General features: G+C 43.0%; 1 protein-coding gene across 1 annotated transcript; it reads left to right on the top strand.

Annotated features, from left to right (window-relative positions):
• Nucleotides 1-6,739: 6,739 nt before the first annotated feature.
• Nucleotides 6,740-8,046, top strand: LOC106649363. The gene is made up of 3 exons (XM_014366726.1): nt 6,740-7,496; nt 7,572-7,925; nt 8,012-8,046. Exons 1-3 carry the CDS (start codon nt 6,740-6,742, stop codon nt 8,044-8,046), a joined length of 1,146 nt encoding a protein of 381 aa, XP_014222212.1.
• The last annotated feature ends 6,281 nt before the right edge of the window (nt 8,047-14,327 follow it).

Genomic DNA, 14,327 nt, shown 5'->3' with positions numbered 1-14,327 from the left:
TTCAATATTAACAATTATATTTGGGTCGTCGCGGGCTTTTTACACGCGAGTATTCGCGACGTTTAGCGTCAATAGGAACTTTTGTCCGCAGCGAGTGCGTGTCCCTCTGCGAATGTTTTTCAACGCGCCGCACGGATGATCGATGGCTGTTCTTCTACGACGTATAGAGTTTGTAAGGATTCGGCCCCGTGAATATACTATGAAACAACGCACACACATGCTAGCGAGGATCGGTTTTTTTTCCTTCTTTTGTCTCCCGGTTTTGTTTTCGTTGACCGAAATCCGAAGACTGTATACCGTAGCAACAACCGTTCGTCAATCGTTTTATTGTCAAGAGCTTACGTGCAGGTATGGACGAAAAAAAAATGTTGTCTACTGCGTTTTTTTTGCAGCTCCGCTCGATTAGTACCGATGGAAAAAAAATTACAACTTATATCAGCGCGCACAGTGTTGAACGAATAAAAAGAGCGAGAAAAAAATGACCGGTTACAAGATCACACGATCGTATAATATATGAATATTGTAATCTCTCGCACCAGCAGGCATGCGCCAATATAATTAACATTCTTGTATTGTACGATATCGTATACCTATGTATACAATATATTATGTACATATGTGTGTGAGTGTGTCAGTTTCTTGGGCGACCGATGATTCATGTCACCGCGACGATTGAGCAAATAAATACTCCTCCGGTCGTCGTCGTCGTCGTCGTTGTGGTTCGTTTTGTACAGCTCGTGCGAAGTTGAGAGAAAATTCTTTCTCTAACGTATTTAAAGTTTTTTAACGTGATCCAAGTGAGCGCAGTTGAGTTCGTATTTTTTTTTCCTGACTATATCTACGAGAGTACGAAATGGACAGGGATGACTTTCGTCACGTAAGAGAGGAAGAGAAAAATAAACTTTCGAATCGGTTAAATATTCATAAAAAGATAAAAATCTGTCCGAATACACTCGTAACCCAGTGAAAATCATTTTTACTCCGTACAGGCTACCGAGGCACGCGCGATAAGCGACGTTTCGGAGACGTCGTTTTTAAAAGCTACTCCGAGAGAATAAAAAACCAAGGATGAATCACTTTGGACTGAAAACCGCACTGCACTCGCGCGAGAGCTAGTTAAAGTCAAAACGTAACGTGTATTGAAAAATAATGTATATCGCTTATACACACGTATGACGCGCGCGAAACTAACTCGAGCCTCGTTATATATTATTTCAAGCCTCGAAAGTATTATTTTAACTGTTTTGTACAATATACATAATAACAGCTCTAGGAAGAAATAAAAAATACGAGAAAAGAATTTATACGATCGTCGTCGCTTATTTTTTTCAGTAAGCTCGCGGTCGAGCGGACATATATATAAAAAAAAGCCGCCTCGAAAAATATCCCCGCGCCGCATACGAAAAAAGTCCTCGATCGAGCTTCGACGATCGACGCGCTCGAAATATCGAGTTCGCGCGTCACGTTTATGTAGCGTAGTCCAAATGCTTTTATGCCGCATAGCACGTATTCGATACATATCTAGGACGCACCGGTTGCCGATTTGATATATATAGGTAAAGTACGAAGCTGACTCCGATACAAATTCGATACACCGTTATCGCGTTGCGGCGTGGCTTGGCTTGGCTCTGTGCAGTGCTCCGTATTCACTCGCACATTGAGAGCAGCGGCAGCAGCAGCAGCAGCAGCAGCAGCAGCGAGTGAAATGCCGCGTCTATGTATCGCCGAGGTGCACGAGCGCAATGAGTCGCGACGACTATAACGACGAGCACAGCAGCAACAGCAACCCAAAGACTAGGCACTCTGATTATATGTATCGCGTCTGTGGTGGCGCGAGTACGACGATGAGACGGCTAATGCATATACCGTGCTCACTTTGCCTATCTGCGGTGTACGCGTATATGTATGCGCGATGCAAAAATTTATGGTCGTACTTGTCGCGCTACGATCATATACGCTGCTTTCTCGCGCGCGCGTTGCGCAAATACATGATTAATGAATGGGTTTTCGAAAAGGAGGCTATGGTTTCACCCGGTTCTTTCTTTCTGTCTTCCTTTTTTTCTGTTCCAAAAATTGGGAATCTGTATCTCAAAGGATTCGCATGCTATACATAATAGAAAAGGAATACCTCGGCAGATGATCGAATACTGTACTATTTCTTCATTTCCTTCTTCCTTTTTTTTCTCTCGCGCGCGCACGTGAGCAAAATGCGCGATGCGAATATTATATAGCACACCTTGATGCGCGACACGAAATATAAGATGCGCCATGCGTACTTGTGTCCGATCAGTGGAATCGAACGGTTAAACGATTTTTCGGGTGCGGGTGCATGATAATATGCGCGCGCGCGCGGCAAATATTGTCCCCGCGGCCCGCTCGAGGTTCAATGAAATTCGAAAAAAATATAATCGACGAAACAAAAAAAAAAGATTTAGTGCGCTTCACGCCTTCCAGAAACAACACGAACGATCTCTGTGAAAACAATCTTACACGATTTGTTTGCATTATGTATTGCGATTGGAAAGTGTTCAATTTTGTGCAATCTGAGTAAATTCATTAAATCGATATCGCGTATCGATTGCCGAGGTTATCATCGACACTAATTGAAATGAAAACAGCAGCAGAAGCGGCAACGAGACGCGTCAGACGATATATCCCCAAAGAGCAATCTTAATTGCGTCACAACAAAACAATCGATTGTTATACAATAATCCGTCGCGGATTCATAGGTGTTTCATAACGATGCGCCTCATTGTGTACGCATAATATAATGTTGACGAACCCACACACATACACACAATCGGATGAAGCGCGCGCGAAATGGCAAAGTGCGTTTAACCCGCGAGACGCCAGTCTCGGAAGGTAACTGTTATTTTTTTTTTATTATGTTTCAGAATGTGCGCGAGCTTTTAGAATCGATAAAAAAGGGTATACGCGCATATGCTTGTATCGCTCGAGAAAGAGATATTTTCATGACCCGTCGATCGAGCGCAGTCAAGGTTTTTTGATTCGATTTTTTTTTCTTCTCTTTGCACACAAGCGAATTTGGCAAAATTTTCCAAAAATGCACGCGATAAACGAGTGCCTTACGATACGGATTACGAGATTTTTTTGCAAGATGCTGAGATGTTTACATTTGCACTAATGTTACGTCTATAAATCACCAAAAAAGCCACGGAATAACGGAATTAATCGTTCGATGAAATGTGTACTTACGAATGTCGTAATTTTCGATCAATTGAGCGATTTTATTTGTAAAGCGAATAATTTATCGCTAAAATTATTTTAAATTTAAATCTTTTAGTGAGAGTCATAGATGCACCTTTGAAAATTATCATGGATAATATTCAAACAATTAAATTCTCACAAAAACAATCTCGATCTTCTCTCTTTCACACTTTGAATTCGATTTGTTCGGGAATAATGTACATCATTGAACATATCGATTTCTCGAACCAATTGTATGGAAAAAACAGGTGTAAAGTGATTGCTCAAAAAATATTGATCAATTTATTTACGAGAATCTCCATTTCCGCTCGCGGTATATAAGGCAGCTAATGATCGGCAATTAAACTCAGATTAATTTTAACGTTAGCGACAACGATCGCGATGAAGTTCATCACGGCGGCTACATTGATTGTAGCGCTTGCGAGCGTCGCCTCGGCCACTCCAAGTGAGTTTGTTTACAGTTTTTTTTCTCGGTTATTTCTTTGATTTTTATGGAAAGGACTCGGGCACGTAAGGATTGTGCTCCATTATTACTTTTTACGAGATGAATGGGTTTGAAAATTTTACGAATCATTTATTTCCTTGAAAATTTTAATTATTATTTTGTCGATAAAAAAATACTGTGTGTACAATTTTCGTGCACATTCATCTCGAGAAAATTTTCTTTAATTTTTCGTTGATCTTGATATCATGTAGAAATAATGCATGTAATTTTTACTCTCACTTAAAGTTGTTGCTCAACTGAGCTCTAGAATATTTGCATAGCTAATACTGTTTAATTACTTAGTTGACGATGCCGGCGATAAGAGTACGCCGAGAGAAAACGAATCTGTCGTCGTGAAGCAAGAAACAGTAGGTACGTCGAGATTACAACTTTTACAGCGTTAACAAATCGACGCGTGCATGCCTACAAATTTCTCAAAATCGACTCAAATTTTTCTCATAGATGTGGAGGACTACAGAGTTTACTACCCTCGCTTGGTAGTGAGACAGCCAGTGACTCAGCCGCAAGTGATTCGGCCGCAGCCTCGTCCGCAGATGACGTTCGCCGACGCCCTGTCCAAGTTCGCCAACGACATAGCCGCCGCGACCAATCGCTACAACCAGAGCATGAAGCAGCAGCAGCTCAGTCAGGCCCAATTGAAAGCTCAAGCACAAGCGAAAGCTCAGGCGAAAGCTCGCGCAAAAGCTCTGGCCCAGAAGAAAGCTCGGGCCGAGGCGGAAGCCATAGCAGTGGCCCAGGCCGAAGCGGAGGCCCGGGCCCAGTCGATCGCCAAATCCAAGGCCGAACAGGAAGCTCGGGACCAGGCCCAATCACTGGCAGCCGCGGAATCACGAGCAAAAGCGGTCTCAGAAGCAAGAGCAAAGGCAGTCGCAGAAGCAAGAGCAAAAGCACAAGCTCTGGCCGAATCACGGGCCAAAGCAGTGTCTCAGGCCCAAGCTGGTAACGCTCAGGCGAAATCCGACGCCCAGGCAAACAGTGGTGCTGGTGGAAACGCCCAGGCCACCTCCAATTCGGCCGCGCAATCGCTCGAAAACATCAACGCCGTCATCCACGGCAACGTGAACGTCCAGAACGGAGGTCAGGTGGCACCCCCAGCCTCGGTCGGCTCGGCCAGTCCCAGCGAGGAATTGGCGGCCGGTGTCGCCGAGACGCAGAAGCTGCAACAGGCCGACTCCAACGGCCAAGCCAATGCCCAGGGCGGCAGCGGCGGCGGTGGCGGCGCTAATGCTCAGTCCACCTCGAACTCGGCCTCGCAGTCTCTGTCCGGTATAAACGCCATCGTCCACGGCAACGTGAATCTGGTCAACGGAGTTAATCAGGGCGGATCGGGCGCGGAAGGGGCCGCCAAAGGAGGAGCCGGACAGGGCGCAGGAGCCAACGCCGTGTCGAATTCCGCCTCTCAGTCGCTGTCCGGTATCAACGCCATTGTCCACGGCGACGTGAACGTCGTCAACGGAGGCACCACCGGTGGCGTAGTAGGTGGTGCGTCGAGCGGAGCAGCCGAAGGCGATCAAGGCGCATCGTCGGCGCAGCAGCCGGGAGTCGAGAAACCGGTTCCCGGCGACGACACGCTGCAGACGGACTCGGTGACGCCGACCGTGGCCAACGTCATTGTCAGCGGCCTGGTGAATCTCTGCGTCAAGGAGCTCGGCGTCACCGTGGGCAACGTCAACGCCGAGGGAGTCGCCGAGGCCGTGTCCCACGCCAGCTCGGAGCTGCACTCGCTGCTCGACTCGATCCTGAACTTCTGCCAGGCGCTGCAGGGCCGCGAGCAGCTCGAGAATCCCGTGGCACTGGGCGGCCACTTGGGCCAGATCAAGGACAACAACGTCGCCGCGACCGAGGCCAGCAAGAACAATCTGTTGAATCTCTTGGGCGGTCTGGTCACCGACGGCAAGCCGGATCAGCTGGCACCGGAGTGCGTCTGCGTAACGCCGAAAATCGAGCTACCCGAGCAACAACAGCCTCAAGTACCTGTGGAGCAGCCGCAAATACCGAATCAGCCGGAAGCGCAAGAGGTCACGGACATCGTTTTTCCCGACACGATCGACCCGACGGTGCACAAGCAAAAGCAGCCCGTTCTCGATGCTTAGGTGTTTGAAAACGTTTTCATCGCGCAACGGATGATACTTGGAAAGGGGTTGCTTTTAGTCTAAAATATTTATAAATTAATGTTAGGGGATAAGGAAGAGAACGAGATGCGATAAATTTTAAGCAAAATCGATCGATGCCGATAAAGTCTGAAGTGCGTGAATAATATTGACACTTTTGCGAGCGAATAAATCGTCTGGTGACAAATTTATCAGAGACAGAGAGATAATTACGATTTTTCGATGTAAATAATTTTTAAGATTTTAAGAATAAAAAAGAATTTACTTCAATGCCACATCCGTGTGCATACATTTCTGTACTTTAGCACCTACCAAAAAAAAATTAAAGCAAGATATTACGAGCGATAAACAAACATGCACTAAAAGTACGAATTACGCAACTTAGCACGTGAAGTAACGCAACGCAAACAGGAGAGAAGCTCGCGGAGATTTTTACGACGCGCGAGCCCTGCAAAAAAATTAAATTTGGACGCAGGCAGGCTCTTGCGAGCCCGCGCGACGCAGCGGAAGCGAACTGCAGCGGTAGAAATGCATAACGCGCGCCACAACGAGTATAAATATAAATTTTTGTTTGGCAAGTTTTCTCGGATCGCAACTAAACGCCGCGCGCGCGATAAGCAATGTAAATTTGCTCGACATCGTTATATACGAGCGCTCCACACCGAACGCGCGGCGCGCTACTATTTCACGTTCTAACATAGCTCGGCGATGACAGAGAGTATATAATATGCATGCGCATTTATGCAGGCGCGGGTCGTTTACCCCTTTGCGCCGATCTCGCGAGCGAGAGGCTATAAAAGCCCGGACGATAAGAGCCGAGCGACGCACTCGGTCATAGGGCTTGGATCGCGCGTATATTACAGAGTCCTGCGAGCCGAGACCCGCGATCTTCACGATGTGCAAAGCCGTCAGACGGTTATCCGTGCAGTTACTGCTGGTGCTGCTGGTGCTGCTGTTCGCGCGTGGCCACGAGGGCACGGACATGCAGCTGCAGCACGAGATCGAGCTCGAGCACCTGGGCCAAGCGACGAACGAGATACCGCGCGAGGAGAAGGAGCTGGTGCGCGAGGACGTGGCCGAGCACGAGCGCAAGCTCATGCTCGAGTGCCAGCACAGCGACTACAGGACGTACATCAAGTGCCTGAAGCGCGACAAGAGGCAGCAGTTTCATCGTGGCGATCAGCAGCAGCAGCAGGGTCAGGGGAGGAGCTCGTGTCTGGACCAGTGCTTCCAGGTGAACTGCACGAGCTCGGCCTGCATCAGGGACTGCCACTCGCACTGCCGCCAGAAGCTCATCGAGACCTACAGCAAGACGATCGAGACGTCGTACGACTGCCAGGACAACGAGTGCAAGGAGCGCGACGGCGACGTGGACGCCGTCAAGCACGCCAATCACACCACCATCGTCAACGTCAACAACAACATCAATCTGACGACGAGCAACTGCAGTTCCTCGGACAAGGACAAGTCGAGCAGGACGATCGGCCACGGCTCCGGCCTCGACGACGGCGAAGCCGGCGGCGGCTCGCGTAGAAACTTCAGCGAGGCTCTGATGCCCAAGATCGAGCTCAACAACATCATTACCAATCAGTTCGGTGGCGCTCCCGGTTCTTCCGGGGGATACGGATCGCCCGACGGTCCCTGCGCGTGTCGTGAGTAAACCATCACCCTATATTTATTCCTCTTTCCATCTCGCTTAAACGTGCGATACGCGTTGATCCACGCAGCCGGTTGCAATTGCGGCGGTTACAACCTGTGGCCGCAAATACCTCAGATAACGATCGGCATCGGCGGCGGCGGTGGCGGCGGTCCGATGCAACCCGGCGGCTGCATCGTTCCCATGTCTTGGCCCTGCTTTCAACAGCGCTACCCGCTCCCCTATCAGCAACAACCACAGCCGCAGCAACAGCAGCAGTCGCTGATCGACTGCTCGCAGTGCGCCAATCCCTTTCTGCGCTATCAATGCGATCCCGCCTGCTACAGTGGCGGCGGCGTAGTCGACGTGAAATACAACGTGACAGGAGCACCGGTGTCGAATCCTTTACCCCAACAGCAGCAGCAGCAGCAGTCATATCCTAGACGTAGGTTTCATTTTGTTTCGAGCGAACGGGAATCTAGTTTCAGGGCTACAGTTTGAGGATTTTATGTTTTTTTCATTCTGTTGCAGTGACCCCGAGAACGTGGAACAATGGGATTCGATAGAGGGGCACCATGGCAGTAAATAATTTTTATTTGTTCTTCTTTTCTACGTTCACTCGATTATTTGTATAAAAGCAATTGTTTTCAATAAAATGACGCGAAAAAAAAATTTGATTAGTGATACATGATTTACTCTACACCAAATACCAGTCAACGCCCCTTTATTTGCATCGTGAAAAGCGAGATACTATCTTTCGATTGTAGCGACGAGCGAAACTGCGCCAAGCAAACAAATAAAATATTGTGTCACTATTATTGAACAACTATTTTCTGTATCGATTTCGCGTGAAATTAAACTAATAGGAGAGTAAAACGTGATCATATTATCTGATATTTTCTTATCAATTGCAATCGTGATAAATAAAAGAGTGCAAGACAAGCATCATCAGACAAGTCGAGGCATTTTTCTATCAGATTTCAAATTCTCAAATTGAATTTTTTACCTCGTTTGCCAGTCGTTGTTGCATCGTGTTTTTTGTCGAGAATAATAACTTTATGTAAGCTATAGGTGTGTTTCCAGAAAGATTATTTCATTATTCGCGCAATTTCGATCACGTCTAACGCTGTATACCTGTTATTTGTTTATTTCCATGTACTTCGTGTACAATGTAACATTCTTACCGTGAAGCAGATTGGTGAATCCCGTAGCCATGTCAACTGTACGAGCACAGGTGTAAGCATGGCTGCATACGCGCCTGGCGTTTCTTTTCAAGCTCAATAAACTCAATGAACGCATCGCAGCTAGTTGTACAAGTATTCGTTGTAAGCACTGAAATTATCATTGATTGGCACTCTTCGCCGTTCCGATTCAAATTAGTTTACATCAGCATCATTCGATTGATCGATTATTAGAACCTTGGATAACAATGACTCATTACTGTTCAAATGTCAGTTTTCATTTTACGAAAATTAAAAACTGCATTGTGTCTGTGAGTGACGCTAGTGAATTTTATTACTACGTGACGTAGTACGTCAAAAAATTCATTAAATCATGGGCCTATTTATTGTCGCGAATTAAAAAATATACTAAATTATAACTTAAAGAGAGATTGAAAGGAGAGACACCTATTGCTAAAACGGCTAAAACGTTCAAAAAAAACTTTTGAACATAATATTTCATGAAAATAGGATTAGTTGGTGGAAAAGTAGGATGACCCGATGGTTCGTCGCTAAAGATGGCTAAGAACTAACTACAAAAGAAGAAGGAATGCAATTGCAGCGACTCGCGCGATACAAGAGCGGTCGTCGCGAGCCGTTGTAAAGACTCGGATAACATGCTGAAATAAAAGCATGAGCGCATGTGGTCGCGGGGACGAGCTGAGTCAAATTCAGCCGTATATTAATTTAGCGCGTCCGCATGACACCCTGCTGAAAAAAATCATGGGAAAAAACATATGATGTTTTGGCATGATTAATCATATGATTATTTATATGATTTATCATGTGATTTTTCCCAGCAAGGGAAGCAAATCCTTATTTTAATATAAAAACCATTGAAGAGGAAATGCCATAATATAATTTTAAGTCTGATTGTATTTATGTCATTGAAAATGAAGAAACTACTTTTGAATGTAGCTAAAAAAATGTACATTTAGAGCATAATAATTTGAATAATTTAAAAGAGTTTATTATAAAAGAGTAAATTATAAAACTGCCGAACTTTCGAATCATCAAACTGCGTGGATTTGTACCGTTTTGTAAACGATTAGCATCGATATTTTCTTGATGACAAGATAGCATAGTTATATCTGAATTTTCATGCCTTCTACTTTTATACTTCACTTCAAACTCTTTTAAATTATTCAAATTATTATGCTCTAAATGTACATTTTTTTTTGGCTACATTCAAAAGTAGTTTCTTCATTTTCAATGACATTAATAAATTCAGACTTAAATTATATTTTGGTACTTCTTCTTCAATGGTTTTTATATTAAAATAAGGGTTTTCTTCTCGTGCTGGGAAAAATCATATGATAAATCATATAATAAATCACATGATTAATCATGCCAAAAAATCATATGATTTTTCCCATGATTTTTTTCAGCAGGTCAGTTACCATGTTTAAGTAGAGCTGCGACGTGACTCCTGAGATAAATGGTCGAATCGTAGCTTTGATGGTACTGCCAGTTGACAATAGATGGCGTTACCAACATGGGAGGCGATTGGGTAGCTAGTATGCAGTGGAAGGTCCCACGAGAAACGAAGTGTATTTACCACGTATTTCGGCCCGCTTCGAACCCCCCTCAGTGCCTAGACTATAAACAATTTCACGCGAAGACTCGAGTTTCAATTGGCCGTAACTTTTTACCTAATTGATGAAATGATTTGAAACTTTACCAAAATTATCTTCAACTATTGTCCTTTAACGTAGTATTATGCAAAATTCCAATTTCAAAAATTCATAACACAACTTTTGCAATTGAAAAAAAAAGTTATGTTTGGTCGAAATTTTTTTTACAAAATTCGCCATTTTGTTATAAATAATAGCGAAGGTTTCGCAGTTTGGGGGTAGAAGACTACTCTATATATGTTTATAGGCACATTATATTGAGTTATAATATTTTTTTTATCAATTCAATCGCAATGTTCTTGCAAAATAAATCACAATTTTAGTGTAGAATAAACCAGGATAAAATATATAAGTTTATAGATTTTTTATTTTTTATAAATGAAATGTAAAGTGCGCTTATTTATTTCAATATTATTTTAATTATTTTTATAACAAACATTGATTTCTGTTTCAGGTACCTCATTTTCATTACTGGGCTGGTTCGACTTAGAAAATAATATTTTTTCAGAATTTCCACTACCCTCTTCTAGAGCTGAATAACATTTTTGAAAAATGTCGTACGTAAAAAGCATGTATTTGTTATAGTTTTCAATGAGGTTGGTGTAATGAAATCCAATCACATAGATTTATAACAGTTTAAAATATTTTATTGTTCACATTCACGTGAGAGATTTTCCACAATTTCGTAGTCTGCTAACACGATAGTAAAAGTCTTCATATCCAATCAGATCGAGACGAGTTCGTGAATACTTTTGTTCAGGATGTCAAAATCGATTAAAAAAAAATTCATCCAATTTGACTCACGCGCTCATGTTATCACTGCTTGATTCAAGATTTGCTATAAAATTCTGTAAACCCTTAAGACGTCTTTAAAAATCAACGTACTTTTTCAGAAAAGGTAAGGTTGGGCTGTAGAATCAAATGATACTTTACTTTTAAGCGTTCGTTCATGATAAAAAAAGTTACATGCAATTTTAACATGTTACAAGAGTTTATTTACTCATTAGATTTACTCAAATGTTCAAATATAGTGGCAGAATCTACGAACATATATATATTACCATAATTATAACCATAATAATAATTAAAAATAACCAAATTCAAGCGTTGATCTGTATATAAAATTCAATTAGGTGGTCCGTACATTTCTTATCAATCGAGTCTCTAGGCTCTCATGATACAAAAGTGCACGGAAAAACTGGCGCTCGGCTGTGAGCCGTACAAAATATTCATGCACAATTTTGTCAAAAAGTGCCGTGTGACCGCCGCGTTAGGACGCTGCTGCTCATGCTCGGCTTTTTCTTGAACATGAACCTAAAACTCATGCTCTCAGCGAGCACGGCTCACAGCTCGGCGCCAGTTTTTCCGTGTGTAAAATTGAAACTTACAAACTATATGTACGGATGGCACGATCATCTCGATCGTTCCTACCCGGAGAAAACGCTTTCCATTTTATTCGTGGCAATGTATAATATGAAAGACATTAAATACACTTTCAATCACTCGGAGAAAAATATCAGCGTTATATTCCAGCACAGATGTTCACGGTATTATATTTCTAATGATCATTTCTTATCAAAGATTGAAATAAAAAAGTTTCAGGCATTTCTAAAGACATGGAGTTTACTATCGAACCTCCTTAATGCATTGGAACAAACCAAACGTCCAAAACTTTCTCGTAACAGCCGGTCTCTCGCTATAATCGATCTCGTTATAAACGGCATCCACTGTATTTCGAATGCACGCACGAGAATACGTCGCACTGAACGTTTCACAATACATAAAGCATACCCGCCTCGTGTTTCGACGTGTTTGCCTTAAAACTTAACGAATGGATTAGAAAATTTCATTAAAAAATTCTCAGAAGAGAAATTTTCTTAAACACCGGCACAGATGTCCATGTTATTATACTTTCAATGCAGCAGCGGGACTGCACGTCGTAACGTGTACGTCAAGTAATGACATCTTTTTATTCCGAGCACAGCAAGTAACGAATGACTCCATAAGTCGTGCCGGATTTTCTATTTCCCGGAGAGCGTTATAGAATCGACCGGCCTCCGTATGTATTAAATAATTCGGCTGCTGCGGCAAGTACCGCTGAACGTCCTGCTCGACGTCCGTGTCTGTGCAGCGACTTTGCAGCGACGTGTATTTCTGTCTCTCTCTCTCACGCTTGCTTAAGGTGACTCTTTACCTGAACATTTTTTCATACAAGGTCCTGACATTTTGGGAGAATATTAATTAGTAATTCAACAATCTCCTTGCAAAATTTCAGACCAAAAAGTAGGGTTGAGTGACCACGGAGAGCTAAGTCGATAAACAACATGATTCTTTATGTACTTTTGGTCGCTGCATCCGAATATGACCTTTATTTTTCCCTAAAATGAAAGCGTCGTTGAGAAAAACGCAATTATTATGAAAAATGCGTAAAAAAAGTTTTTTAATTTTTTCATGTTCAACTCGCTGTATCTTGCAGTTTTTAATATTTTTCGATGAAATTTTAACCGTATATTTTTGAGATCTTTTGAAAGAAAACAAGCTATTATACGAGTAAAAAAGTTACTAGTACAGTTACAACTACTAACTGAAATGTTGTGTGATGAAAATTCGAAATTGGATTTTTAAACATGATAACATTAACATATAAGGTACAAAGAAGTTTTTGGTAAAATTTCAGCCAGAAATATCAATTAGGAAAAAAATGGCAAGAGTTTTAATATTGCGTACCGGCCGCGCGCGTTGCGTCTCGGCAGTGCAGCAGCCGTCGTGCCGACTTGCCGTGTGACTCGACACACACATACCGCTGACACTGACTTTACCGCCTTCAGAGCCACAGCTCGACTTTCGCTGAGCCTAGCGCTGAGCTGGCGAGACGCAATCGATGAAACTTTTCCTAACTTTTAAGTAAAACAGGAAAGCAGCACAAAATCGAGTCGACTGCTCGCCTCGAGGATGAACACAATTTTCATTACTCATTTCCAAAATGGCAGGGTAATTGTTTATTTTTAATCACACTTTTTATGATTATAAGTGCAGCCAATAATCGTTGCTGTTATAACCTCGGCCTGTCAATTTCTAGCCAAGCAAGTGGCTCGGCTGTTCGTTTATTTATCGATCGATCGCAGGTGGTAGCCGATCGACTTCATCAGCTCCGTGACAATTAGGATCAAAATAATCTTTTTGAATCAAATAATAGGCATTTTTAATTTTTTTTTTCTCGCTTAATATTGCTCCTAGAATTTTTTTGAAAATTTTCTCGGGTTCCATAATTCACCGACTACATGCCTGTTCCGGGCGTTAAACTACTTTCAAATCTATAATACCGTGACATCTGTGCTGGAAGAGCAGGCAAATATCTCTCGATTTGCATAAACGAAATATTTTTCCAACGTCACTGGTGCTTGTGCTAGCGAGTTAAAAAAGCCGTGGTCAATTGAAAAAGCCGTAAGCACGTATCCGTATTTACTTTACGTAGATCTGACACGACTCGATGTCGTTAAATTGATCGTAGCACGAGCGGCGAATATCAAAGAAGCCGATGCACGCACGTTAAAACGCAGAGCAGCGGCATCGATTTACATGTGATGATGAGGCGTTACCGCTTTCTCTGATGTAACGTCGCTTTTTTATGAGTAGATGGCGTGTCACCTTTCCGGGTGTTTGTGTGCGTCGCGTTAAGTGTTGTACATGTTTCTCCATGATATGGGAGATTGTCTTCGTAAGGACGATCATCTGTACATGTGATAACGTAAATTTCTTCATGCCAACAGCTCTATGGCAATGTCCAAATATGATACCAATGAAAACTTACTAAATAAAAAAAAACTAACGTGAATTTCAAAGTGTTATGGCAATGTATTTACACTGAAAAAGATTTGGGCGTGTTTAGTTTTCACGCAAGTTGTACAAAGCCCCTATCTAGTGCGGGGAGAATTAATCTCTGTATGTGTGTTAATGCAGCTCAATTTTGAGTAGGATTTTCACCCAAACATA

This window comes from Trichogramma pretiosum, unplaced genomic scaffold (genome assembly GCF_000599845.2).
Source record: "Trichogramma pretiosum strain Unisexual culture from Peru unplaced genomic scaffold, Tpre_2.0 scaffold50, whole genome shotgun sequence".
Taxonomy (NCBI): Eukaryota; Metazoa; Arthropoda; class Insecta; order Hymenoptera; family Trichogrammatidae; genus Trichogramma; species Trichogramma pretiosum.
The sequence above is the reverse complement of the archived record's forward strand: the minus strand, read 5'-3'. Positions and strand labels throughout refer to the sequence as shown.